Consider the following 25,856-nt stretch of genomic DNA (forward strand, 5'->3'; position numbering starts at 1 on the left):
CAACCTGTTTCGATTGAAATAAAACTGGTGCAGAATGGAATTCGCGATTGTTCGGACGGAAGTGACGAATGTGTAAACTTGGTTGGAGACGCATTTGCAGATGTCAACGAAATGATCGCCAATCCAATATACCGGGTAATTTTTTGGATAACAGCTGTGTTAGCCTTGGGAGGAAATTCGTTTGTGTTTATTGCAACTGCTCATAGCTTGTGGAATGCAGACAGAAACAAACATGTTTTTATTAACACCAGTATTTTTATTCTTAACCTTTGTTGCTCAGATTTCCTCATGGGAATTTATCTGCTTGCAGTTATAGTTCAAGCCACACAATTTTCTGGCTCGTATTGTCTATTTGACAAGGAATGGCGATCAAGTAGATTGTGTTCAGGACTTGGAGCACTTGCAATTATTTCTTCAGAGGCATCAGCGTTTACAATGACAACCATGACAACGTTTCGCCTTGCATCAGCTTTCAAACCATTTACAATCCGAAATATGGGTGTTCTTAGAGTTTTATTTGGTGAATTGATTTGCTGGATTTTGGCTGCGGTTTTGGCAATTATCCCCTTACTTCAAGTCAATTCAGAATATTTTACAACCGATGTCTGGTTTCCAAACAACATTTTTGGAAATGATTTTGTTTCCAGAAAAAACATATCACTTCTTGCTGAAAGAATTACTGGTGTAGAACCGGTGGGTTGGAACGATGTGAAACAAACTATAACAATGGCATTTCCTCGCAACCCAATCAAAGGAGAGTTTGGATATTATGGGGAAACAAGCGTTTGTATGCCACGTTTATTTGCCACAACCAATGAGTTTGCTTGGGAATATTCAACTTTCCTCATCACCATCAACTTCCTTATGTTCATCTACATGGTGATTGCATACGTTCTTTTCTACAAACAAAGCAACCGCATGAAAGAAGCCAGAAGCAATGATGTCAGTTCCAAGATGCAGAAAAGAATCTCGAGGTTGATTTTGACCGACTTTTGTTGCTGGATTCCAATTTGTGTTATGGGATATTTGAGTGTTGGAGGAATCAGGATGCCACCAGATGCTTATGTGTTGAGTGCTTGTATGTTGCTTCCAATCAACAGCGCTCTCAATCCATTGCTTTACTCAAAAGCAATTGAAGATCAACTTACTAGGGCCAAACAATATGTGAGACAAAATGTATCTTCTATCGGGGCAATTACAAGTTGCCCAACGGAATTGACTGTGACCTACAATGCTGGTGCAGTAGAAGAAGGCGACAGAGTGATTGAAGTTGTTGGATAAAGTTTCATCCTCGAACACAAAAATTTTCCCCGAAAAAGGAGTAAATCGTGTAATTTTCTTATGTTTTACAAATGTTTGCATTAATGCGATAACTATTTAAGCATTCTAAATTTGACAAAAAGTTAATCATGAAAACTTTTTTTAAAAATTAAAAACAATTAAAATCATAAAAAATTAAATACACAATACTTAAATTTGTAGTTTACACCTTGTCATGTAGGAATGCGCTTTCTAGTAAGAATGGTGTTTGACTAATTCGATATAAAGCCTTCAATGTGCTGGCATACTTTAATTTATGTATATATTTGCCTTGATCGTTGGTTTGCATGGACGCTTCAGCGCTCATCCCGTTTATGAATTGATTTTTATCTCAACTTCTTACATTTGAGGAAATAATTGTCTTCGCTTACTGTGAACAAAATGGTTGTCATTGCAACATGTCGAATTGTCTGGTGGATTAGCATAGCTTATCACATAAATTCGTTTGTAATAATGCCTTAAAAGAACTGCCAATTTGTTTGAAAAAGAATGTCAACTGTTTGTTATGCATCCACAATAATTTGAAATACATTCATTTGTTTGTAAATTAGCTTTTTGTGTGTTTAATTTCCCATGATTATTTTCTTTGTTGTGTAAAGTGTGTGCTGTGAGAACGGTATTGCACGCTGCGTAATCAAGATTAAAATGCAAAACGCTGATCAGCATGTGAAAAATGTAGTTTTTGCAAAACAAGTTTAAGCATTATATTTAAATATGACTACAAGTCCAAATGCCAGGAGCATAAACCGTTTTTAAGTAAATACGTTTGGGGAGTTATTTATAAAAAAATTGGAATGCACGGAAACTCACATATGTTGCCTATACGTTCAGGACTGTTGTAGTTACGTTTCGTTTTGAATTGTTATTAAATCTTAACCAAGACCTGATATTTCTAAGAATTGTGGAAAATATATTTTACGCTTTCCAGAAGACTTCTTTTTGACATTGGTTTTATGATAAGAAAAGCGGGACTCCCTGTCCATTGTGGGGCAGAGACAAAACAGAAATTCAAGTAGCGGTCACACAGCTCCTTGTTCACTATAAAAGCAAACCGCCTCAGTAAGAAGTCAACCACAATTATTGGGCTTTAACACGATTAAACCTAAACGGCTATAGGGGCATCCTTAAAGTCACTAAAAATGTTAATAATTTTGCGCAACTTGTGACCATGGAACCGCAGTGTGTTAATGCAACTAATATATAATCGGGGAAATTAAACTAAGAGCAGTGTACCCCGGGAGTACTTGCATTGATTTATAATATCGAATAAAACACTATTTGTCTTATTTATTTATGTAGAGTTGTAAAAGTATAAAATGTTGATGGACAAGCCTATACATTGAAGCCTCAGGAAAGACCAAGGCAAGAAACTCAATAGATAATTGGTCTTAAGCAAGGCGTTTTTGGGCTGTTTGACATTAGGCCAGTTTCAGCAACTGGCTAGTTTAATTAATTTAACTTAGCTAGTTAAATTAGCTCAATAAATACTAACATAGAGTGTAAAGTGAAGCCCGAAAAAAGCCTTTTTTTAATGAACCCTAAGCCCAAACCGGAACTCGACTTACAACTCCACCTCCTCCTCCGTAGTGAATGCTCCATTTCTTCTGGTGACATTGTTGTATTCAACAACTTTTTTTTCAATGAATCAAATCAGACAAAAATGTTTAGATTTTAAACAATTTGCTAGAAACTCATGTAAACTATAAAAAAAATAATTGTTTTTTTAAATAACTTTTTTGGCTTAGAAAACGTTTAAGTTTTGATTTACAACAATTCAAGCAAACCGGTAGGGAAATTTCTGATCTTTGTCAAACAAACTCCGCCAAAAACGATCGATAATATATTTACGCAGAATTGTATTGTTTCCCTAATACTTACATTTACACAAAGTGACTTGTCAAGTGTAATGGGAAATAACCCGATGCAAATGAAACAAAGTGTTCAATTCTTAGGTAACATCTAAAAACAATTGGAAAATGAAACGTTTTTTATCTTTGGCAAAAAAGTCACATGTTTTAGATGATTTCTCCATAACGTTCGATTATGTATATCGTCCCCGTTTATACAATTTTGTTAAATACATTCACCCACTTTTTACAAAGGGTGTAATATTGTACTTTTATACCTTTGATAATGTTGTTTGTTTTACACTTGCAAATGGTTTGAATGCTTCCTTCTAAACCTTGTTAAATGTCTAAATCACCATGTCCATAACACTTAGCAGTTAGCACATTTGTCTCTTAGTTCATCCTGAACTTTTAAAATGCACATTTATTTTCTAACTGGTCTCTCTAGAACTGATAATTTGCACATATAAAAGTGTAGACAAAGATTTAACCACGAGAAACATACAGACGCACAAGAAACAAAATCAAAACATTGGCCACGTCATGTCACACTTTGACGCGCAATTTCCAGGATATGACGAAAAAACCTTCTCAAAATGAAGTGTATATATGGTATCGTACTTCCAACAGGCGCTCTTGTCAGATAAGCTGTACATTTTGCATGGTTTTTAGCTTGATTACTTAAATTTTGCGATTTTTAATTCAGACAATTAGTTCAAAAGCCACGCATCAATATATTAATAGCTACTAGAAACATATATTGATTGAATATTTTATAGATACATGCATGATATCTAAAAAACATACAGTTCTTCGTCCAATGAGAGTTTAATCTTTACATCCCTTAGCCACATTTATGACAGAAGCTTTTCCAAATAGTGAGAGAAGCTTTTTTAAATAGTAATAAGGTTAATACAATAAGGTGTATTACGAGTTCATCCATCTGCATTGGAAAGGGCCAACAATATTCTAAACCTATGGCAAATAAACGCAAAAGCATAGTTTTTAAAGTACATTTGGGCAAGCATTAGTTGCTACGAGGCTGGTTTCGTTCTGGTTGCAGCTGATTATCCGGGTTTCGACCCTCATCGCCATCTATTTGTGATGGTTCTTCTGCTGGGGTTCCATTAGGGTCGAAGTTGTCAAATGCAATTCGGGCTGAAATGATTGTTTGGTAACATCAAAAATAGTGTCCAACGACGACAGCAATAGTTTTTTTAACATAATCTACTTACATTGGTTTACAGGAAGCGGTGGTGGAGATGGAATGTTTGAATTAAATTCTCTCATCTTAATCTTGTTGAAAATCTGTACAGAATAATTTGAGCTTGACTTCGTGTCATAGATTTGTGACAGTTTTTAGTCAGTTTGTTTGCTCCTGCTAAATGTTAAAATTATTAACTGAGATTCAAAAACAGCGTTCAAACAAAGTTAATAGAATAGAGAATATTGAAGTTATGCGGTCTTCATCTATGATTAAAAATTGCTTTAAATTTTTTTTGTATATTTTTATATTTTTACTAAATACTGTTTTTTAATTATTATTCCTACTTGGTTTGCTGGCTGAAATGGTGGACAAGGCAGAACCTATAAAACAAAAAAGCAACAAAATTTCAAAAGAGTAGGTATATTACAATGACGTCCATCAGCCATAGTTTACAGCTTTCTGAAAGCCCCTAAAATGTATACAGGGCACCTATAATCCTGTTCAACATAGGTGCATACATTGTAGGTATTTGCTGATTTGTTCAACAATCGAGCACCAATTTTAGACCCACATCAAATCTTTTTCTATAATCCAAACTAAAACCCGAAAAAAATAAAGGTATACAACGATTAAATTAAAGTGCCGTTGTTGGAATTACATAAATGATTTTGGAAGTCGAGATGGCAAAAAGATAATAGAGTTAATACAATTATAGCAAACAAATCAATACATGAAAAGTAACTCTCCTAGAACTAATAATATAGAAACTTTTAATATACAGGTTTGCTAAGTTCCGGTATGTGGCACACTCAAACATGTTAAAAGCAGTTTGTGTAAAAAGTGCTGAGAGTTAAGATCACTCGGTTTAGTCTATGCTTCCATAATAATAATAACAATAAAGTCAAGTCAAAAACTCAGTTTTTTGTTAAATTTAGTCCCCAAATCTATTCTATTCTTACTGTAAATTTAAATAACCGCGCTCTTTACGTCATTTATCGGTATTTGTTAGTAGCTTTGAAATGAGCTTTTGGACTTTCTACTTATTTTTCTGTAATGATTAAACAATCATCAGTTTTGAAATCCAATTTTAAACTTTATTGATTTTTCTAACTGTGCTGAATACCACTGTCTTTGAAATGCCACATTTGCACTTTTACAAATAAGACATATTGTACAATACCCTGCATTACTACGATACTTTTTGTATCATATTGGTCATTAGGACAATTTTATTTATTTATTTTTAATTATCTAGTTTTTTTTGCACTTTTGAATATGAATGATGACATATTACAACAGTATGATTTGTTACTTAATGTGTTACTTTAGTTCGCTCGTTGTTATATATCACGTCGAAACGAGGTGTTATATCTTAAAAAGGATAAGCATATTTTTGAACAAAATTTTGTAATAAATGTTTTGATGTTAACCTGCGACGACTTTTGCAATCCAATTCGCGACTACTTTTCCAAATCCAAGTATTTCATAGTAGTGTAAAAGACTATTCCCCTGGGGGTTTGAAAAGACAACGAAATAAAAATAACTATCTAACCTGCATGGGTGTATGTTGTGTATCCTTTGGGATTTGATCCTCATTGCCATTCGATTGCTCCGGTGGGTCTGGGATTCCGTTTGGGTCAAATTTGTCAAATGCTATTCGATCTGATAAAAGTGACCCATTACATACACAAATTTTTGCAATGTTTATCGTTTTTAACCTTGGTTTGGTGGTGGTCGGTGAAAGGTAATGTCACATTCTTCGCATGTTATCTTGTCAGAAACCTGAAAAATAAAAAGTTAAGTTGTTTTTTCAATGACAACAGTGTGTTGTGTGTTTAGCGAAAAATAAAAACAAAAATACGTCACCTAATACATACCCCTCATCTTCAGTGGTTGGAACAATATTTTGGAAGCATTTTTAATGCAAACTATAAAACTATTCATTTACACATATAACTTTCGACAATATTTCTTTAGAAATCAAGTTATTACTGTCGGTACCTCTTTGCAACTGCAGAATGTACGGCCGATATCTCCAAAATGTTGTTAATTATAACCTAAGTCAGTTAAATGGGAATTAAATTTTGCAAAACATTTGCACTTACCGGTAGTTTGGTATTTCGCTGTTCATCCCACACCGAACTTTGTGGTTCTTTTTTCGACGTGTTGAATGACATTTGTTTATTTGCTAAAGTAATTAATTGTACTTTATTTTAGTGTATCAATTAGCTGCAGACATACAGGAGGGCATAGCTAGCATTAAAGTAATGATAAAGCGAGGGGACACATTAACAGGACTGTAATCAAATTCTATTTATGCTGCAGCTATTGGTTTAATTACAGATTCATAATTTTTTGTAAAATCAACACGGCCTTTGTAATCAGAGTATGACATAAAAAGAACTTTATTATTAAAAACGACTCAAGCTATGGGGTGACAACTTATTCAAATCATTGCTCAGCAAATTCTAAAACTGCTTTTAATAAGTTTGAAGCGTGCTTTTTGTTATATCCTAAATAATTTTTTGACATTATTATAAAACTATGCAATTTTACTTTGCTGAACAAATCATCGATTAAATAGTTTATTGACTTACAATTTTGGATGATTCAGCCACACGCTTTAACGATTTATTTTACAAAGTTTGAGCAACAGATGCATTCATTTTGACCACTCAACAGCAAAATTATTGTACAGCCATCACACACAACACAACTGTTTAATACACCACCTACAAAAAGCGATGGTACACACGAACATTACTGAATTGACACTGCTTACTAGAAGCCATAATAAATGACCTCAACAAAATAAATGAATATATCTAAACAAAATGGTTTAAATTACATCATTGCCATTCGAACCAACCTTCACAACTTAATTAATGTGCAAATTTACACGATTTAATAAAAACCTTTTTTAAAAGTTTACCGTACATAGATCCTTAGAATTCGTATAAACTTGCACTGTAAAGTTTTTCACAAATTATGTCAAAGAAACAATAACTGTACAGACTAACATTAACAGAAACGTCAAAGCATTGGATGCGTTATATCACACTTTTGTAACTAATTGGAAGTGACGTGGCAGAATCGTGAAAAGGAATACAGTGAGTGCAAGACGTTTTATCCAATCTTCGAGAAATGACACAAATACACATAAATTTTCACTTATAAAGCAAAAAGTTAGTTGTTTGTCTAAGTTGAAACCTACATATTTTTTCTAATATCTTAAAAGTCAAATATTAATGGTTTATTAAAAGCTGGTGATGCCACTTGTATACCTTTTGGTACTGGTACACCCCATGCATATGTTGGTGCACCTTAGGGTGCACCGTACACACCGGTTGAAGAGCACTGCTCTATAGCATGCGGTAAAAATAGGAATTGTGAGTTCTCAAAAACTCCAAGTTCTTGTGCACGTTTTAATTAGTGTCAATTAAGGTGTTTCATTAAAGATGACGCTACTCAAAGACAGGGACGCAGTTTGTGGGTAATGTCTGCAGTAATGAAGTACTGTTTGATTTATGGTAACAAAGTCGCGATGAACCAATACAAAAAACCTCAACTTTTAAAAACTTGCTTCATATTTCTAATAAGCTATCTCTTTGTATTGTTTAGCACCGTACATTGCTCCTTTTGCTGATCACCAAACGGTATAGCAGGGAGAAACAGAACCAATCCAATAACTGTACATCCATTTAAATAACAAGTAAAAAGTTTTCACAAATGTGTCTCAAAAGGTTTCACATACAATAAACAGTTGAGGGAATGAGTTCTGGGTAAACCACTTAACCCAGTTACAAGCACTCAGCATTGTAATAATAAAAAGATTCTGCCCAACCTTTAACTTTAATAAAAAGATCCCACCCTAACTATTAATGTATGCAGGCTGAACTCAGGTTAAAAAGTGGGCCGGGCTTTTCGCGAATTTTTGTTTTGGGTAGTCATAGGCGCCGAGTTTTACAAAAATGCAAAGTGGCGGACGTAATATATGACGTCACTAAATGTGACGTCACTAATGCGTGCAACAACAAGAGCTCAAAGCCTAACAAAGTTCCAATAAAATGCAACGTTCGTCAAAATCATTTATGAGAGAATGTTTAAAATAATATAAATTTGAAACACGTTGCTGAAGAGTTACCGTTGGTTTGGCAACGTTTAAAAGAAATGTTTGGTCACGATCTTTTTGCTTTGTACCAACTGATATAATTATTAATTACAACACATTCGCATTGTACACAATAATGATCATCCATTCACTGCCAAACAACTGTGTGTTTGATGTCATAAACAAGGCATTATCCCAAACGGGTTGCAGTTTGGAGGCACGTTTTGTTGTTTTTTCGCCAGCACCCTTGTTTAAATGCAAAATCGTTCTTGATTTTCTTCACATTTTACGATTTTTCGTACGATACTGCTATCAAACTAACCAAAATATTCACGATGGCCGTCACCGTGCTTTAAAAACGCAAGGTTACGGCGCCACCCCGCCACTGCCTACTCGGCGCCTATGTGGGTAGTAACTATCAAATTGATATATACTAAGTTTTGAATGTGATAAGGCATTAAATGGGAGGTGGTTTATGTAAAGAATAACAGCAAATTTTAAAAAATTATGCTTTATTACCCAATGTATTTGAAGGATTAAAGGTTCATGTTTCAATTTCAGTAATAAAACCAAAACGGTTAGAAGGTGAACGAAATAATTAAACACAGGTTCCATAATACAGTCGAACCACATGAGTTATGTATTACGCATTAAATCCAGTTGTTTTAAGCGGCATCGTTACCGCATAGGCGCCGAAACTGTATTGTTCCGGTTTGAGTCACCTGCATTGTGTTACGGGGCTGCGATAGTTTGCGCCGGCAATGTCTTAGTAGGCCACAGTGCATTATAGTGTGGATGAGGAAACCTGAAGCATAAAAAGCATTTTAGCTAAAATGTAGCATTATGATACTGGTATAGCTGAAACGATTTAAACAAAGCTTTTGCAACACTTGACTCGCAATTCAGTCACTGACCGATTGATTCAACTGTAAGAACTGGTATTGGACAAAGTTTGCTAAATACCGATAGATGGCACAAAGAGCATTTGTAAATTGTCAAGGAAGATTGTATGAAAACGCTGACGGTTTATGCGATTACAGTTGAGGTGAGGTTTTACAATGAAAATAATTTTAACCTGCAAACTTAGTTCTCGTGTTAAATTTAGCCCCTAACTCTATCCCAGACGATCTGTAGTTAAATAATTGTGCTCTTTACGCCATCTATCGGAACTTAAGAAACTTTATCTGTCGCAAGTTTATTAGTAGCTCTACCCACGTATACACCCTTGTATAGCAAACGATTTAAAGGTGTAAGTAAAAGAGGGGGTGGCCAGTCGTGGGGAGCCCTGCAAGCTAACCAACCGTGTTAGGTAAGGGGTGGGGCTTTGATCTTGCTCATTTCAATTTTAAACTTGGGCGCCAAAGGACTTGTGAGTTTTTTTGTATAATGACCAGGGAAAAAATGCTGTCTTGCCAAATAAAATTAAAAATCGTGCAAACTGCTGTAAACACTAAAACGTGTTCTGTAAAGCTTACTATTAAACTTTTACTATGAGTTTCAGTACATATAGATGGTTAAAATCTTAAATGGTACACTTTATATCAGACTGTTACTCCCAACAAACTCGAGTGGCGTTACAAAAAAACAGCAGCTGCAATGACGGGACTTGTGGATTAAAACAATGGGCACTGTGTGCAGCTTGCTTCCGCGGAGTTTGAAAAAAGAACGACGACTCACGTGAACAACGTAATACGCGTTTTAACCCAGTTAGATGTAGCGGCATCGGCACAGGATAAGCGTCGCAACTGTATTGATCCGGTTTGAATCACCTGCGTTGTGTTGCGGGGCTTGCGGTGTGTACGACTGTTTATTAGACCACAGTGTGTTATAATGTCGAAAAGGAAATTGGCGCATACGAAGAGTTGCAGCTGAGAGGTAGCATTATAAGACTTGTATTGCTAAAATGATTTAGGCAAAGTTGTTGCCACACTTGACTAAACAAGTTCAAATAAAACATGTTTAAATATAGAAAAGCAAAAATATGCGTACGTAGTATATGTGCAAATATATATAGTTGTAGGTTATATTGGCAGTAGTAACTTAGTATGTTTAATGATTTATATGTATTGTATATTAGCAGGTATAGTTGATGTATCAAACAGTTGTGTTTTGTCAAACAAAACGTCGAAAATGTCAATTTTGCTGGTAAAGTTTGCTCTTTTCGTGGGCCTAATGAGTTTATTGCATCGAGGTAAGTAAGTTTTGGCAACTATAGCAATAAAGCATAGCCATTCAAACAAATTTGTACTCGCGGCATATAAATTTACAAACTAAATATTGCAATTTATCAAATAAAACCATTGAACAATGTGTAAGTTTATTTCTAATGGTAAATCTCATGTTCAGTGTCGGACGGTCAGTGTCACGAAGCGGAAATAACTACAAGTTCGCTAGGAGTGAACATTTTACCTCAATGTACCACATATACTCGACGTGTCATCCACTCACTGGGGGCCACAAGAATGATTACTTATTTTGGAAGTGGAGAGCTAGCTGCAGACAACTTTTGTAAGGTAAAGTCTTATGAGTATAACCTTTAACTTCGGTACACAAAATGCTGTTGGTGCATTTCTTTTTAAACTGTATGGCGGACAGTTTGCACACTTTCGATCTTTCTACATCTTATTGCAAGCCGTTGATTATTATTTTTTCGATGTTTTAACCAGAAAAAAAAAACAGTTTGTATGACACACGTGCGCATATAACACATTTATCTCGACTAGACGATTAAAGTAACGAACCAAAATCACTTCTTTTTAAATACTTTAACTCGATTTCTGGCTTGTTTCATATTGCCTGCTTGAAAAAAAAATTGTCGTAGACTTGATTTGGAGTTTTAATTGAAACAAAGTGGTTTTCGGAAAACGTTCGAAATTTGGTTTTGAACAAAACAGGCTGAAATTAGCCTTGACTTTTTACTCGGCCACATTTCTGTCGTATTTGTTTGACTTGGTTTAAACTGACGTGTTTTACACAATAGTTCGTTCAAGCTAAGAAGACTTAACGAAACAAATTGTCATGAATGTGTAAATTTTAACCTTTAGCCTCATTGTGTTTAACCTAGATTTACGAGGGACCCAACGAGGAAGGTACATTGGCTGGAACGTTGGAAGGTGGAGGTTTATCTTTTCCGGTTTTTATTGAAAGCTCTACTGTTTATATAGCTTGTGTCACAAACCTCACAACGGGAACAGTAAAAATCGTATTGCACGCTGGTAAGTCAAATTTAACACGTTTTCCAAAAAGGTTTCATTTTGTGCAATTCTGAAAAGTCACTTCGTGAACTTGGCCATCCTCTTAAGTTTATCAATTCGGAGTCAAGAGAATATGTTTATTGTGTGTTATTTTAAGGTTAATACAGGCAAAGACTTTCATTCTGTTAAGTCTCATCAGTGAAACGGGTGAACATTAAGGGTAGAGGTTTGCGCAGCCAGGCCAAACAAGTCTCATGTTTTTTGAGTAACAGTTTAAATACATGTGGTTAAGTAACTAAGTAACTGTTCAGGATTCACAGTTGTTTTTATCGGCTGTAATGTGTGCAGTTGAACTATCAAACAACTTACGCTTATTGTGCATCAGCACGAAAGCTCCTATGGAGTTTTACATTACTGTTTTCTATGTGTTTTAGCTACTTTGTGCGGAGAAGATGCTACCGGCCCGGTTTATAACTTACAGTCTCCAAACTTTCCGAGTAACTACCCAGCTACGTCTGGTTGTGTTTGGAGATTTCGCATGGAAAGCAGCACGTCCTTGGTGTTTCAATTCTCCACTTTTACCATCGAAAATAACTTTGACCTTTTATACGTAAGTGAGTGGTTATTTCTTTTTAAATTACATTGCAGAACCAAAACGGACCGAACCAGGTTTTAATCAAGCCTCAGTTTGTTCCGAGTTTGGATTTTTTTTCAAACATGTTTTATTGACACAAAAGCCGAACCTATTTTGAAATGCCTGGCTCCAAACAAAACTTTTATTTAAATCACAACTAAGATGAACATAAATTTATAACTGGGATCAGCCCTGAAGCGTCTATGCAGACCAGCCATCACGGCACACTCATTTTTAAATCACAATACGCCAGGCCCACCGGTCACCAAGCATTCACCACCATATGGCAAGGCGTAGGCTAGAAAAATCTAGCCTGCGGTGGGATTCGAACCCACGACAGGAGTCTTTCCGGGACTCGCGCTCTACCAACTGAGCTAAACAGGCCCAGTGGAGAATCCGCCGAAAGTCGAATCACAAGCACCGTTGCCTGCCTCGTATGCTGCACATGTCAGCTTCGTAGTAGGGGATCGCCAGATTGACCAGTATCAGTTAAGATGAACATAAATTCATAACTGGGATCAGCCCTGAAGCGTCTATGCAGACCAGCGATCGCGGCACACTCATATATAAATCACAGTACGCCAGGCCCATTGAAGGCGCTATACCGAATCAGCCGGTCACCAAGCATTCACCACCATATGGCAAGGCGTAGGCTAGAAAAATCTAGCCTGCGGTGGGATTCGAACCCACGACAGGAGTCTTTCCGGGACTCGCGCTCTACCAACTGAGCTACACAGGCCCAGTGGAGAATCCGCCGAAAGTCGAATCACAAGCACCGTTGCCTGCCTCGTATGCTGCACATGCCAGCTTCGTAGTAGGGGATCGCCAGATTGACCAGTATCAGTTAAGATGAACATAAATTCATAACTGGGATCAGCCCTGAAGCGTATATAGAATACATCGTTCAGACGTTTTAACAATCTCTGTTGTCATCATCAGTGGAGGTTGTCAATCAAGCTGTAGAACGCGGTATATAAAGCACTAAGAAAAAAAGGTAAATGCCAGGTGTGTGAAGTGACGTCACAGGCGATAACAGGGAACTGGCGTTTAGAACGGTGACGTAGAAAAAAGATAAGAACCGAAGAAATAGGTCAGGTGTTGAACAGACGCAAGGGCGTGGAAACTGTGTCGATGTTGAGCTCGGAGTCATGCTTTTTGAATAGAAAGCGATTCGAGAAACAACAGTTTTACGCGGTCTTGGCTCGTCAAAATTAACTTTATGTGTGGGATTCAAAAAAATGTGCCGACACACTTCTGATTTTTGGTCCATGCGATGTTCTTAGAGTCCTACAGCCAGATTTTGTCGCGTTTCCCCAATATATGAAGCGCCGCAGTTGCAAACCAACCGGCAAACAACGTTAGTTCTCTCGATATGTTCCTGGTGCTTTTTTATAGGAAAATACTGTGAAAGTTTGTTCGTTTCATGGATAAGACGCAAGCGGATGTTGGCCCTGGTTCGACAAATATAACGCTCCAATTTCCTATTGACTCTCACATCACAGATCGCCATTTTACCAACAGCATTTTTGCTTTGATTTTCTAACTAAACCACTCAAAGAAATCCATTTTACCGTTGCCTAAAAATCTAGAAAAAAATTGTTATTCTTTCACTCGTAGATAGAGATTATTTTGAGTGCAATCAAGTCCTGACTGTTGTTTATTTAGTATTTTTTCCCAATGGTTACTAAGCCGCTAACAAACTCTCCAGGCACTCGAAACCCAGTCAGAGCGGTTATTACACCCAAATTTCTGTGAAAAACAGTTTTATTCCATTGACCAACCCCAGACATGTTTTTGCGGCGTCATAACTTCCCTTTTTTCTCCCGCGCCTTATGCACCCCCGATTTAAACCAGGGTTTTTCCACTAGATCAATGGAGCGAAATTTTTTTCAGTTTAAAGACGACCAAGGAAATGTAGAAAGATTGACTGGACATTATGGTGGAGGATTGAATCACACAGTTACTGCGACAAATCTTACTCTTATCTTTATCAGCGACGTTTCCGGTACTCAGCAGGGATTTAATGCGACGGTCAACCTTCCCTCAGGTTAGTGCTATTTGGTTTTAGAAAGCAAAAGACAAAAAACAAATCGGACAATGAATGTTTTAGGTACATTTTCAAAGGTTGATACTGATGGAAAAAAATTAAACTTTCCGAATTACCCGTAAAGTAAATGAGATTATATTAAATTGATTTGCACCATATCATGTTCATTATTTGTCATTTTGTCAATTCAGTGGCATCGAGCTGTAATTTTTTAGGTTGTGAAAAAGGGAAAACAAAACCCATTAGGTTCTTCTTGTAGAAAACTACAAAAATAGTTTTGAAACGCAAGTTTAGTGAAATGGGCTGAAGCAAAATTTTATCTATGCAATGCGGAAATGCAGATAATTTAATCAATCTTGTTATTTGGTTCAAAAACTTTATCTATCCAATGCAGCAAGGTGCCTGTTATTTAGTTCAAAAGGGGTAACCGAACTAAAAGTAATGTAATGTTTTTTGCAGGAACGGAACAATCAATGAGCGTGTGCCAGACTGAAAGTTTGACCATCCCGTAAGTTCTTCTTTTTTTTCTTTTTGATTGATGTAACATTAATAAACCTTAAGAGATTAGTAATGATTGGGTTACTTTAGATATTTGATTTTTGGCATAGTGTTTTTAGACATCGCACAAAAACTTCGATTGTACAAATAAAATATAAGCTTTAAAGGTATAAAGAAGGAAGAATTGGATTCAAAGTTTCCAACCAAATAGTTCAAAAACCAGTTACGTTACGCATTGAGCAAAACGCAAACGTATCAAGTATACTGTCACCGCTATAGTTGCTATTCGCAGGGTAACAGCTGATGAACAGACCACATTAGACTATGAACTCGGTGACACACTCTACATCGCATTGGACAGGGAAACTCCCCTTTCTCTACTTAATGACAACTGCAAGGTCACGGGGGCAGACCCGGTGTTTGTGTTTGACATTGGTCAGTGTGAAGGTGCCTACAAGGTAACATACGATTATTTTATATATTGACGCTGCATAAACTGATTAACAACGCTCAGGCAAATCATCGGTTACTTATTTAAACAATGAAAAAACATAGTTAGCAAAGATGAATGGTATTTGAATTTAACGCGCCATAACATTGTTTGGTTTTGTAAATTTTTTTGCGTTTTTACTGTGAATGATTACGTACATTTTTTGTATTAACAGAATGAGAACGATATGGTGTCAGTGTCGTTCCTGATCTGGAGATTCCTAGCTCCGTCTACTGCCGTGATCCAACGCGACGTGCAAAACAAGCTCAATGTGACTTGTCTATTTGAAGCCGATCAACTTCTCACGTCATCCAACGTCCAACCTCAAGCTGGGTAAGGCGACAACAAAGGCACATGCCAGATGTTACTTGGCACACGACATCAGTTGGTAATTATTTCATTGTGCAATGTTAGTTTTATCATCACTAGTACTGGCCAAACATTATGAAAAGTAACCAATAAAAACAAGAAAATGAAACTATAGTTCTAAATCCCTATAGAAATATGTTTAATTATCTTCGAAATAACAATGTACAGATCCGTTGAAATTTCGGCCGAGAATACAGGAAACTTTGACGTCGCTCTAAATCTTTTTACAAACGAACATTTCAACGAAAGCTTGCCTGGGGAAGTCACTGTGCCCAACTACATTTTTGCTGAAGTTACACTTGAAGAAATTTCTCCAAGCAACGATGACTTCATTGTCCAGGTAAAAAGTAAAACAAACTTATTGGAGCAAAATGGATAACAAACTCACATGATACACTTGTGTTTTTAGTTAAACAGAATTGTGTTACCTGTAGTCATTGTTTTGCTTTGTATGCAACATAGTTGAGATCTGACCCGAAATTCAAGCCTGAACCCGAATCGTTTTGAATAAGCCGGTTAAGGCCCAAAAGTTTGTTTGACAGACATATCCATCAAAGCCTGCAAAAGTACAGAATATGTAATTACAATGGTTACGGTCATACAATGTGAAGTCAGGTCCGAATTAACCCAGTTGGTAAAAAATAACATCCGAATCGACCCAAAATGTCCGGTCCGTACTCTGGTGTGTAACTTGGTTTTGTATTTTAAACATAACTCCATCTTTAAGCCTTCCTTTAAATAAAAATTTTGAAACCTATCTAAAACAAACCTTATTCCGTGATTTAATATTGAACATCCAAACAATTTTTAATATACTGTTCATATGAATTTGGTACACTGTTTGTGCACAGCTTGAAGAATGTTGGGCGACACGAGTTGAAAACGCCAGTGGTTTGCCGAACTACCCTGTTGTAGCAAGCGGGTAAGCAGTAGTTGTGTTTGACATGCTCTTGCTTTTCGAACGGTGCATTCTATTTCAACTTTTTTTTTCCACGGGGTTCGAACCCAGGACTCTCCCGGGGACGAATCCCGATCAGGTTTTTTATGTCTGTATATGGGTCAGGCGCGCCAGACCGTTCGGCCAAGTTCCTGCCCTATTTCAACTTGCTTACATTGATGTGAATATTATTAGATGCATTGCGCCACCCAGTGGAGGCGAGGCAGCCGATGCAAAGATGTTAATGCGGAATTACAAATCCAACTTTGCGACGTTCAAGCTGATGAGCTTTGTGTGGACAAACTTTACCGACGCAGAACAATTTATCTACATCCACTGCGACGTGACCATCTGTCAAAACTCAACTGGACAATGTCCTGGACAGGTGAGTTGAGTTTGTTTGTTGTGTTATGCTCATAATAAGTACTTCGTCCAGCTGCTTACATCATTGCAAGTAAAGTGGATTATATTTGATTTACTTATTTGTCAATAAGTTTGCTTTAATTGAAATTAACATAGAAAAAACAAGATGTTTGAGTTTTTTCAGATTACATTTAGCTGCTTTATTTATCCTTAATAATACTTATAAACATCAAAAAAAATTATAAATATTATACTGATTTGCAGATGTGTGGTGGGAAAAAAAGACGATCTGTTGACAACAATGGACGCAGCCATCGAGTTTCTGCAGGGCCAGTGCACATCTTACAAACTACCAAGTATTTGCTTATGCAAGGTACCAACACAATAATTAAACTCTTCTACATATTAACTTAGTTCAGGACAAATTACTGCAGTTGCCTATGTTTCAAGTTATCAAATTGTTGTATTTATCAAGTAAAACCATTGGGGACATATTTACTTAAGCTATATTAGGCCTCAATTATTAAATATTTCTCCTGTTTCTATGACAGTGAATTTGTTTGTTTGTTTTAATTTCATCCTCGATGGGCCGGCAACGCCTAAATGCGTTAACTAACAGTCATTAGAACTCACAAACTATTGAACACAAGTCGGTTGTACTAAACCACTCGGCCAACTTGGCTAACTTATGCATCGCTTTTTTGAAGTTTTATATAGGAAACATTCTCGGCCTTGAGTTGACCAGAAAACAAAAAAGTTACTTTAAAAACGAAATACTTAGTACTGAATAATGGTATGCGATGGCTTCGAATCCCACCATCAACTGAATGTTTAATCTACGACTTCTGGTCGCACTGAAATGCATTGATAATCAGCTTGATTCGGCATTAAGTTTCTTGGTCTCGTTCGATGTATACATAAGAATAGTATTATTTTTAGTCTGCATGAAGTGTTAAGCTCTAGTTCCCGTAACAAATGCTTTCCATGCACATATGTTTAGCTAAGTTAAACCTTCTTTTTCTGCAGACACTCTAGGAGACAGAAATGAAGCTAATGAAGCAGCTTATAACATCTTCCAACTTGGGATGTTTGTTCTTCTGACTGCTGTAATTTTTGCGGCCGGTTACCTCGTATGGGGCATAATTGCCCAAAATCCAAAATCTAAACAAACTGGTCTATAGATAACATTTCGCAATAACTTTTCACAGATAACATTGTACTGTTTCTGACGACATAAAAACTCTTAAAATTTTCCCCCAAACAACAACTAAACTTAGATTTCAAACTAGAGGGTTCAAAGCTAGTCATTACAGTACATGGAATATTTACTGCTTATATTTACTATTGTTGTCTGAAAAAATACCTTGTCGAAGTGTTTATGTTTCTATGACTGAAAAACAATATAATCGGATGCAATTGATACTGTGTGCGTATTGGTTATATGGCCACCAAAGTCACATTTTTGCTTTTAACGTTTCAATTAGCCATTTTAGAGTAGCATGTATCTCTTAATTAAATTGTGAGAGGAACTACTACGAAGTTTGTAAGATTATGAGCAAATTGCTGTTTTTTTAATAGTTGCTACATTTGCATGATTCATAGGAACCACTAAGTAAAACTAGAATGGAAGTTTAGAAATGGCAGTCACAGCCAGAATAAAGTTTTATGGTCAAAACATTTACTGGTTAAGTATTAAACAAGTTTTTGGATGTCGAGAGGAAATAATCTTAACAAGCTTATTTGTGGTGGATTTGGTTTGCAAGTTGGGATTGTTTCTTATGGTGACTGAATACGATTTTATTTTTAACTTAATGCCTCCACCTAGTGTATTGATTGTTTCCAACGTTACATTTAGTTTCGGATACAAACCAACCTACGACAAACATGTATAATCTGTTGAATCAAATCTTCACAAACAAATACACATTTTACATATTTATGTTTTAAAGAAAATCCATGAGTTTCGTTGCTCTATTAGTCTGGTATTTTAACGGTTTAGATTTCGTTGGTCTTATCTATTTTAACATTTTTATTCATTAAATGTTTTGACCAGTGGAAACACATATGTTTATATTTAACTGTAATTGTTTAATAATTTGGATTTCACCTTATTTTTTATTATGGCACCTTTAAAACGTACCGCTAGTTTGCCATATTTATTAACTACTGTCACGCACCAATGATTTTGACATCGACGAGTCGCGCCTGCACATTTGTAATTGTCCGGTGAGGTCATGTGAGTTTTGTGCTGCCATGTTTCGTGCTATATTTAGGGTAGTTCTTGCCTGGGCCTTATGGTGTTTAGAGCGTTCGCGTTGTAGCTGCAAAACATGGCGGTGTTGTGTTGCAACTTATTGAAACTTTGAAGATAGCCAACGTCCTTTCAGTTTTATATTTATTATTTGTATTAAACTTACATTAGTTGTTCAGTGTGAACATTACACCTTTGTCTTTAGCAGTCAGCCGTCAGTGCAGGAGAAATCTATTAAGTTAAAGGCGGTGATCCGCTATAATAGTGGATAGGGTTGGGTAAGCTTACTCTGTTCAGTCAAAGTTAACCACCTCGCCTTTCCCTCAAATCCTAGGCCAAATCCGGGTTCACCTAACTAATTTCGGTTACAATTATACCGATTTTTAATATTTTTACCTGAATCAAATGGTGTGTCGGTGGCGTTGTAAATGACCAAAATGTTTGCTTGTGCTGGGAAAGTCTCTGGCATGTTCGACCGAACGTCAATTCACCAGTTTGATTGCTTCCTCTTGTATTTGAGCTGTAACTGTGTCGTCATTGGCGTCGCTTTGCAAGTAGGCGCTTGATAAATAAATGTGAGGCAATATTGAGAAGTTTCAGGTTTCCAACCGGAGTGCCGCTATACCCTAATGCAGGGGTTCCCAACCTTTTTACGATCTCATACCAAATGGACGCTCTCTACTGCCACGCGTACCACTTCCTGCAGAACAACTAATTGGCTCGACATATATTTAATTGAGAAGAAGAATATTGGCCTACTAAACACTAAAGCACCACAACCAAATTTAACGAGATTTTTGTGTTTGTTTACTGTCTACCAATTGGTCGATGCGCGGTGTAAATTTGCTAACAGCGCATCGAAAGTCATTTCCGGGCGCACCCAGTTTTTGTGAAAAAAACGGAAGCTACTGGCGTACCACCTGAAAAACCTTCGCGTACCACAGGTTGGGAACCCCTGCCCTAATGTGACATGTTTGTTGCAGATTTCAGGTACTTAGTGATATTGCTGTTAATTATATCTCCAAAGTAAAAATGTCAAGTCGACTATTAAAAGCGGCACTTTTTGTGAGCGCTCTGAGTATGCTCCTCCGAGGTTAGTGACTTTATTGATTTTTGTTGTGATTTCAACTTAAGTGGTATGCATGATAAGTCAAATTCTGGCAGTACGACAACATTAAGCTTTGCTGTGCGTTTTTCTGGAGGACCACGAGTACAAGCTCAGTAGAAACGACCAAAACAGTGGTCGGCAACCGCCGGTACGCGACGAGTTCGTTATCAGGCTGTATAATCTTTAAGGTTTTTAATGGTCTAAAACATTTTGTCCATGTATCCCGGGGAATACAAACTAATTTAGGTTTTTTCATTGCCAAATATTTGTAGTTTCCGGTCCGCGATAAAACTTTAGTTTCAAAAACGGTCTGCAGTAGAAAAAAGGTTGCCGACACCTGCTCCAAAAGACATTAATGTTGTGTTGCAAATATCACGGATGTTATATAAAGGGAGCTATGGGTCCCGAGGGTTACTTAAAGGGGTAATCGATCTATAAAAGGCTGGGAATCACTGTTCTAGTATTGAGAAATCAGAGAGAGTAACACGAGGACAAAAATTCAGGCCCCACATTGATTAGATATAGTTTAGTATTTAAAAAAATATTTTCTACTTTAGTATTAATGCGACATCTTTAGGCGAGCATTCTTCTTGGCTAATACGTTTATATCAAGGGAAATATTGGTTGTGGCCAGGAGAAGTCCTGCAAAGCATCGTTTTCAACTTGATATAGATTTTCGTTTTTTTTAGTATCCTATAATGCCGCTTTTCGTATTTTTTGCAGCTGAAACTGCTTCCTAGCATAATAAACAGAGTGGCAATATCCATCGTTGCGCCTTTTTTAATTTTTATGTATTTTAGTTGTACACCAACCAAGTAACATCCCACAAACCCTTTATGTCATACAACAATACCTGGTCATACGGCACAAGGGGAGACTGTCCGTTATATTGTCGAACATTCAAAGATATATTTTCGTAAATTGAAAACTTTGGAATATGTAGGCTTAAACAAGTAAATTGGGCGAAAATACGCCATGGTGGCGAACAGGCTTGTATGAGAGCTAAAGCTTGTTAAACAGCATGTTATACTGTTTTACTTAAAATGGTGCTTGTATCATTTAGTTTCCGACACACTGTGTGCAGTGGAGAATGTAAGCGGTGCTTATTATTATACAACAATTGCCCCTAACTGTAACACATGGGCCCTACGATTTGTTTCAACTGGAGATTCTTCTCGGTTAATTGCACATTTCCGTTTGGGACAGCTTGCTGCAAACAACTTTTGCAAGGTAAAACTTTACGAATTTTGTCCTTGAAATGAGCTCAATTCGAAATTCGTCCGTTCGTTTCCGCGTAGGTTCGAATTTCATTTCTTTCAGTTAGATTTTAAATACTTTCCTAACCTTATGCGCAAATCGTGAACAAAAAACATCTAGATTTACGAGGGATCCGACGACCAAGGTAAATTAGCTGGAACGTTGGAAGGTGGAGGCTTATCTTTTCCAGTTATCGTTGAAAGTTCGTCTGCTTATATATCTTGTGTCACAGACCTCACATCGGAATCTGTGTCGTTTCGTCTACAACCATGTAAGTCAGGCTTACGATTCATTTAAAACCGAAACTTAAAGCATATATTGTAGATGAAACATGTTTTCGGGTCGATATCAGGAACAAATAAAATGATGTCAAATCTATTATTTTGCAGACATTGAAAAAGAAAAATAATTTGCAAACATAGTTTTAATGTAAAAAAATCGCGGTTTATGAGCACTTTTTAAACAGTGGTGATATTCCATTGCTTATCGGATCGACAACTACACATAAGTCACAGAAAATCGACAACACGATGGTCAAAACAATTGCTTGGAACTATTTTACCAGCTGCGTTGTCTCAAGCTAAACGTTTTGTGCTGTTTAGTTACGTCGTGCGGGGAAGATGTTGCTGATATACCGTACAATCTACTATCTCCGATGTTTCCTGGTAACTATCCCAACTATGCTGGTTGTATTTGGAGACTTCAAATGAATAGCAGCACAACCTTATTGTTCCAATTTTCCTCATTTGACACTGAAACCAACTACGACATTCTATACGTAAGTGTCTTAACTTATAATATAACCTAAAAATCCAGGAGATATTGACAACGCAAATAATCGAGTGGAAACGGTTTGTTATCTGTAGGACATTTCCTGCCGCACGCACTGAAAGTAATACATGATTAAGTTTTTTTTTCAAATGTATTTTAGAGTAACATATTTATTATAAACTGATTTTGCAGTGCGAAAAAGTTCACTTCTAATATTGAGGAAAGCAATAAATTAGTTTAAAGTGAAATCCGATTTTTGTTAAGCGCCTAACTAAATGATAAAAAACTTGCGGCTTTAAGAAGGTATGCGGCCTTTTATGACAAAAAGTGCGCCCCCCTGCGGCATAATGTTAACATTTCTGAACATACGAAAAATAACTAAATGGAGTATTGTTTTCAGTTCAAGAACGAAGAGGGTAATGTGGACAGATTTTCTGGGACGCTTGGGTCATCTGATTACACGATGACAGCAACAAATCTTACTATTGTGTTTGTTAGCGATGAGAGCGAGTCGAGCACCGGATTTAATGCGACAGTAGATGAGGCAAATCTGCTTTCAGGCACAAAATTTCGAGATGCAAATGACAAAATACACTGGGTTGTCCCACGGGCTATTTTGACACCTAGTTCATATTTTTGCTGTGACATTTTATGTGATAGAAATACGGGGTAAACCTAATGCAGTAAATTATTGTCACAATATACAGGCAATGAATGTTTTAAATTAACAAATTAATTTTAATGTGCAGAAGTAAATTTAATCCACAGTATAGTGCTCGAACTTCGATATGTTGGTTGAAAAATACTTTATTTATACAGACGAAACACAACCATCAGTTGAATGTAAGACTGAAAATTTGATCATCAGGTAAGTTAATATTTTCTTTTCAAATATTTTGTGAAAATTATTGATAATTGTTGAAAGTCTGTAATGACCAGAAAATTATTGAAAGAACTATAATATTTTAAGTATTTTGTAGCGCTCCTAGTTTTTGTCATAGGCTTGCAACGCCTTGTAGTTGTATTTATTGAGACATCTTTTACCTATCAGTTTACAATGGGGCTTCTAATAGGATGCCGCGATAAAAACAGCAACATAGTATTATCGCTGGGAAAATAAATCAAAAGAACAGGTTTCCTAGACTTTTTTAATGTACAAAAACGTAACAGTCTAATATTCGCAGGGTAACAACTTATCAACAGAACACATTAGATTACGAACTCGGCGACACGCTTTACATCTCATTGGACAGGGAAACCTCCCTTTCTCAGCTCAATGACAACTGCAAGGTCACGGGGTCAAACCCGGTATTTGCGTTTGACATTGGTCAATGCGAAGGTGTTTTTAAGGTACAATTGGATTTTTGTTCCAAAAACATAGATAATTAAAAAAAAAACAATGGCTATTAGAACCAATTAACATTGCATAGTTAATGATAATGATAAGTGTGATAATCATTTGACTGCTGCATAATGAAAAGCTGCCAGTTTCGAAATACGATGTAATTCTCGTGCTTTTTTACAGAATGAGAACGATACGGTGTCGGTGTCTTTCCTGATCTGGAGATACCTAGCTCCATTCCCTGCTGTGATACAACGCGACGTTCAAAACAAACTCAATGTGACTTGTCTATTTGAAGCGGATCTACTGATCTCGTCATCCAAAATTCATACACAATTTGGGTAAAGAGACGTAAAACAAACAATTGTACAACAGCTATTGATTGGCACACACACACATATGCAAGACTCACAGTAGTGGTCATAACACGTAAAGTCTTTTGTTGACATCACTTTGAAACAAACTTACACAAGGAAAAAAGAAATGTTGCACATGTCACAATACATCCAACCAACGACACCATACTTAGCATACAGCAGGGCTATTCAAACTTTCTTGCTCTGCGACCCCATTTTGAAACAGAAATTGCTACGCGACCCTTTGATGGGTTTCGCCCAGGCGTGCGCAACCTTTTTGCTATGACGGCCGCATCACAGATCTTAATTTCACCAGCGGCCGCTTGTAGCCAGCTTGCTTGTGTTTTAAAATTACTGATGAAAAGAAATATTTTTATATGATATATAATGGCGCCTAGAAAGCCTGAATTAATTTTAACTTTGAAAATCAAAAGCAGTTTGAAAATCAAAAGTATTTGGCAAAGGAATGTTTGTAAACAATAAATGTACGCACGTATACCATTTATTGTGACTGACATGATAACGCAAACTGTTTCGCGACCCCAAAAATTTATGTCCCACAGTTTGAGAAGCCCTGGCATACAGCAGATAACACACAATAGAACACTTCATTGTGCCTATTGCACAAGACACCTGGCACGCATGACACATTTGACATCAAATACGGTAAAATTATACCACCCCTGCCACATGTCACAAGACATGCCAACAGCACCTGTCGCTATGTATGACACCCATTACAGTTTGTCTGTTCTTACCTTTGTCGGAACTTAAAATCTTTACAAGATTGCTTAATTCTTCTCAGACAATGCCAAAATTTTGTGTGGAGTATATTTGCACGTCTGTAAAGGCATGAGTTTCAGTGACTTTCGTTACTTAGATTAAAAAACCCTCGCGTGCATCCGAGGGCGTTAAAACAGTGGGGTGTATGCCATTCCCTTTCCGTTTTTATTAATCACAATCATTTAACGTATTTCAGATCTACCAAAATTTTTGCGAAGAAAACAGGAACTTTGGATGTCGCCCTAAATCTATTTAGCAACGAATATTTTACCCAAAGCTTGCCCGGAGAAGTAACTGTGCCCAACTACATTTTTGCTAAACTTAATCTTGATGAGATTTCCGCAAGCAATGATGACTTTATTGTCCAGGTGAATTGAAAACAAAATGCTTTTATGGCAAGAAAACATTGCATTTACTAGTTTAGTTTTTAATAGTTCTGGCATCGTTGCTCTGGTTTGTAAATTGAACTCTTAAAGTGGAATACCTTTCTTACAGCTGGGAACATGTTGAGCGACACGCAGTGGAAAATCCAATAGTTTGCCGAATTACCAAATTGTACAAAGCGGGTAAGATCTGCTTGAATTACCTCAACATTTTTTTCTGGTTTGGGAGGTTATTTCTTTAATGAATAATTTTCCACCCGTGTTTCATTCATTGGAATCGAAATTTTTAGATGCGTAGCGCCACACAGTGGAGGGGAGGCTGCCGAAACGTTGATGCGCAATTACCAATCCAACTTTGCAACTTTCAAGCTGATGAGCTTTGTGTGGACAACTTTTTCTGACGCAGAACAATATATCTACATCCACTGCGACGTGACCGTCTGCCATAATTCAACTGGACAATGCCCTGGACAGGTGACTTGATTAGAGTAGATTTTGGACTTGCAACAGAGAATAAAGTTTAGCAAAATAGTGTTGGTCGAAAAAAAAGCTCAAGGAAAATGATATGTTTTTTTCAGAACAAAATTC

At 36.7% G+C, this 25,856-nt stretch overlaps 4 protein-coding genes and 1 non-coding gene across 5 annotated transcripts; 3 read left to right on the plus strand and 2 right to left on the minus strand.

Annotated features, from left to right (window-relative positions):
• Nucleotides 1-3,976: 3,976 nt before the first annotated feature.
• Nucleotides 3,977-6,551, minus strand: LOC145219275 (uncharacterized). The gene is made up of 6 exons (XM_080086656.1): nucleotides 6,480-6,551; nucleotides 6,093-6,156; nucleotides 5,927-6,036; nucleotides 4,719-4,754; nucleotides 4,403-4,475; nucleotides 3,977-4,325 (listed from the first exon to the last, which is right to left on the minus strand). The coding sequence occupies exons 1-6, from the start codon at nucleotides 6,549-6,551 to the stop codon at nucleotides 4,195-4,197; spliced, it is 486 nt and encodes a 161-aa protein (XP_079942782.1). The 3' UTR covers nucleotides 3,977-4,194.
• A 3,991-nt stretch (nucleotides 6,552-10,542) lies between these two features.
• On the plus strand, nucleotides 10,543-18,437 carry LOC145220137 (scavenger receptor cysteine-rich domain-containing protein DMBT1-like). Its single transcript, XM_080087423.1, has 13 exons — nucleotides 10,543-10,676; nucleotides 10,832-10,998; nucleotides 11,550-11,700; nucleotides 12,114-12,289; nucleotides 14,207-14,360; nucleotides 14,820-14,868; nucleotides 15,151-15,316; nucleotides 15,524-15,681; nucleotides 15,886-16,057; nucleotides 16,569-16,639; nucleotides 16,850-17,039; nucleotides 17,282-17,390; nucleotides 18,044-18,437. Exons 1-13 carry the CDS (start codon nucleotides 10,547-10,549, stop codon nucleotides 18,196-18,198), a joined length of 1,848 nt encoding a protein of 615 aa, XP_079943549.1. The 5' UTR covers nucleotides 10,543-10,546; the 3' UTR covers nucleotides 18,199-18,437.
• On the minus strand, nucleotides 12,979-13,052 carry Trnas-gga (transfer RNA serine (anticodon GGA)). The gene has a single exon. It is a non-coding gene; the product is annotated as a tRNA-Ser (tRNA).
• Nucleotides 18,438-21,634: 3,197 nt separating the features above from the next.
• On the plus strand, nucleotides 21,635-23,077 carry LOC145219276 (tolloid-like protein 2). The gene is made up of 4 exons (XM_080086658.1): nucleotides 21,635-21,670; nucleotides 21,754-21,904; nucleotides 22,236-22,411; nucleotides 22,805-23,077. Exons 1-4 carry the CDS (start codon nucleotides 21,635-21,637, stop codon nucleotides 23,075-23,077), a joined length of 636 nt encoding a protein of 211 aa, XP_079942784.1.
• Nucleotides 23,078-23,192: 115 nt separating this feature from the next.
• Nucleotides 23,193-25,262, plus strand: LOC145219277 (uncharacterized). The gene is made up of 4 exons (XM_080086659.1): nucleotides 23,193-23,272; nucleotides 23,589-23,754; nucleotides 23,930-24,087; nucleotides 25,082-25,262. The coding sequence occupies exons 1-4, from the start codon at nucleotides 23,193-23,195 to the stop codon at nucleotides 25,260-25,262; spliced, it is 585 nt and encodes a 194-aa protein (XP_079942785.1).
• The last annotated feature ends 594 nt before the right edge of the window (nucleotides 25,263-25,856 follow it).

The sequence above is a fragment of the Phallusia mammillata genome, chromosome 3 (genome assembly GCF_965637545.1).
Source record: "Phallusia mammillata chromosome 3, kaPhaMamm4.hap1.1, whole genome shotgun sequence".
Taxonomy (NCBI): domain Eukaryota; kingdom Metazoa; phylum Chordata; class Ascidiacea; order Phlebobranchia; family Ascidiidae; genus Phallusia; species Phallusia mammillata.